At 51.8% G+C, this 3,114-nt stretch overlaps 1 protein-coding gene across 1 annotated transcript; it reads right to left on the bottom strand.

The window, feature by feature from the left end:
• Positions 1–985: 985 nt before the first annotated feature.
• Positions 986–2,853, bottom strand: PHALS_11679 (FOG: Transposon-encoded proteins with TYA, reverse transcriptase, integrase domains in various combinations; the record flags this gene model as incomplete). The annotated part of the gene is made up of 2 exons (XM_024727084.1): positions 986–2,169; positions 2,241–2,853. The coding sequence occupies 2 exons, from the start codon at positions 2,851–2,853 to the stop codon at positions 986–988; spliced, it is 1,797 nt and encodes a 598-aa protein (XP_024577696.1).
• Between the last annotated feature and the right edge of the window lie 261 nt (positions 2,854–3,114).

Raw genomic sequence — 3,114 nt, 5'->3', positions numbered from 1 at the left:
TAAATGACGCGTATGTACATCATTTTTGTGAGTGACCGTGATGTTCTTTCGGATAGTGTATTGCCAAGCCTATCTGAGTGTCCGCGCTAACAAACATACTGTGGTTGGCAATATACGCCGCTGGCCAGAGAGAAACCTGATGCCTTAACCGCAACTAGGTGTCTCATAGTGAAGTGGTTTGGCTAGTAGCTATCTTAAAACCATCACTGTTGAAATGTGGATGGTGAAAGAGCAACTGATGTATTATAACCAAGGCATTCTCCCTGCACCTAGCTCCTAGAATATGCACCTGGACCGAGACCCCCCGAGGCCCAGAGAAACCCCCGCGACCCCCTCAGGCCACTTCCAACCGCCAACGGCCATCCGGATAATCGTATCCGGATCCGTTTTCCAACACGCCTTCCTCGAAGCTTTCAGCTTCGATTGTCATGCAGCTGGTTCACCATCCCAATCATACCACACAGCTTGTCTAGTCGAACCTTATCGAGTGGCTTGTTAAACGCATCGGTCAGTTTGTCGTTTCCCTTTACCTTCACTAACTTAATCGGACCACGCTGCACCTGGTCACGGACAAAGTGTCAACGCAGCTCGATGTGACGCGTGCGCCGCGAATAGTTCGGGCTGGTGGCCATCACGTGTGCCGCACTATTGTCGATACCAATGCGTGCATAGACGGGAATATCTCAGACAGGATATTGAATTAATCTTTCGCTTCCATAGCAGCTTCACATGCAGCCACATACCAGCCGTGGATTGAGCCACAATCTACTGACGCTTGGACATTCATGTCACCGCTCCACTCACCAGCATAAATACGTGCTCTTCCTGGTCTCGGGGTCACTTCCCCGATCACTATCACAGAATCCGCTAAGGTTCAGCTCCGTACGGCCCCCAGATCCCTTCTTGTACATAATACCGTGCGCCTGAGTGCCCACAAGGTATCGTAAGACGCGCTTGAGCGTTGCCACATGCTTCACAGTCGGGTTCACAACGAAAATTCACAATTGGCCGAGTGCAAATGCCAGATCCGCCTAATTCCGGTTGCGAGAACCATGAGCATGCCCAGTGCCCCTCGGTAGTCAAAGCTGGAGTCGAAGCTGTCGTCCTCCGTAGCTGGTGCGAGTCTCGTGGTGAACTCCATGGGGATCCCACACTTGTTCGCTCCGCCAAAGCCGAGCTTGTATAACACGTACTTTGCATATTTCTCTTGGCTGATGAACACGCCCTCCTCGGTTTGAGTCACTTCGATAGCCAGAAACTCAGTGAAACCCCCGTGGTCCTTCAGGCCATACGCCTTGTCGAGCTCAGCAAACAACCCGATCTTGGACTCCTCATTATTCGTGGCACAAGCCACGTCGTCCACGTAGATCAATAGCGGCACAATTTTCTTTCCGTCGATCAAGTAGTAGAGACAGGGTTCCGTCGCACATCGATCAAATTCGCGGTTCAAAAGCCACCCATTGATCTCCGAGTTCCAATCACGGCCGGATTGGCGCAAGCCATACAGCGCCTTCCACACCACGTAAGGATACGACAGGAGCTCACACGAATACCCCTCGATCCCATCGACATACTGAGCGATTTCGAGCGTTGCATTTAGATACGCAGTGCTGGTGTCCCCACCGTAAAGTACAAGATCAAACTCTGCAGATATGATCGCCGTGATCCGTAACGAAGATATTCTCACGACAGGCGACGAAGTTTCCATAAAATCGATTACTGGCCTCTGGTAGTTTCTGAGCGCCCCGACTCTCGCCTTGAATCTCACAACGAAGCCTTGCGCATGCGTTTTGATCGCGAAGACCCACTTGATCTTCACGGTTTTGGCATTCTTTGGTATATCGGTCTTCTTGACCTGTCCTAAGACCTTCTTGTTTTTGGACGCAGCCATTTCCTCCAGCTCAGCCATTTGCCAGAAATCCGCATGCTTAGAACTCATAGCTTGGCGTCGCTTTTTTAAGCCTCTGATGCTCTTGGCATCAATCGGTCTGCCATCACGACTCAATATTTTCGTCGCAACATTTGACCATCTGACAAAGTCATCGAATCGAGCCGGTCGGCGCGTCCACCGACGTAAGCCTGTGCGACGTTCTTTTATTCGATCTCCAAGCTGGTTCTTCTCAGCTTTTGACGGGGTGTTGTCCCGTTCCACTCGCTTTCGCAAGCCTTCTGGCAGTACGATCTTCTTAAGCACAAATCGTTCCGTGGCGGTCGGTCCGACCCAGCCCCGGCATTGTCACCGTCGAGTGAGTCCTTGCACCGGCCGTTTTCCGTATGATTCTTGGCCTCCGGGCCCTGCCCGTGAGTCGATCCCTGCTCGTCGGTCGGATCTCTTACGTCCTCGCCCACCTCGGTCGCGTCGGCGATCGAACCTTCGACTGCTGGGTCCACCTCCGATCCAAAATTAGCCGAGACAGACTTGTCATCATCATGACCATCATCTGCCTGGCCACTCATATCCTGGCGATTCTCACCGACGTCCTTGCTGTCGTGATCTTCGTCCTCGTCCTCCTCATCGACGTCTGCCGACTGATCCTCATCAGCCATATAGGCTTCGTACGCAACCGTATCACTGACACTAGTCTCTGCATCCCCCGAGTTGTAAAGTACGACGCTCTGGCTAGACTCATTGATGCTTTCCATGTCCATGCTGTCGCCATTCGAGATGCTGGTCGTGTCGTCTTGCTCTCCAACTTCTTCGGTCGCAAACAGTAACCACTCACCATCATCTCGGTTAGTTGGATCGACGTGATGACGGTCGCCGTATGTCACGTCCTCAATAACGCGAACCTCAGCGACAAACTTGACCGTGTTTTCGCTGGGGATATACACACGTGCGCCAACAGTGTCCATTTCGAACCCAAGTAGATAGCATTGTCGTCACTCTTCGAACGCTTTGGTGTGTTCGGCACTTTGATGTACACGCAAAGGGCTTCAAGTGGTGCACATCAGCTTTCACGCCGAGCAATCGCTGGACTGGAATCCCATCGATGGCTCGATGATACATCATATCCTTGATGTAAACCCCATACAAAAGGGCATACCACCAAAACGAACGAGCAAATCCGGACTTGTGCATCTGCGTCTTCGTGTATTCATTCAACGACTGGATCA

Source organism: Plasmopara halstedii, assembly GCF_900000015.1.
Source record: "Plasmopara halstedii genome assembly, contig: Scaffold_555, whole genome shotgun sequence".
NCBI lineage: Eukaryota > Oomycota > Peronosporomycetes > Peronosporales > Peronosporaceae > Plasmopara > Plasmopara halstedii.
This window is presented reverse-complemented; position numbering and strand designations above follow the sequence as displayed.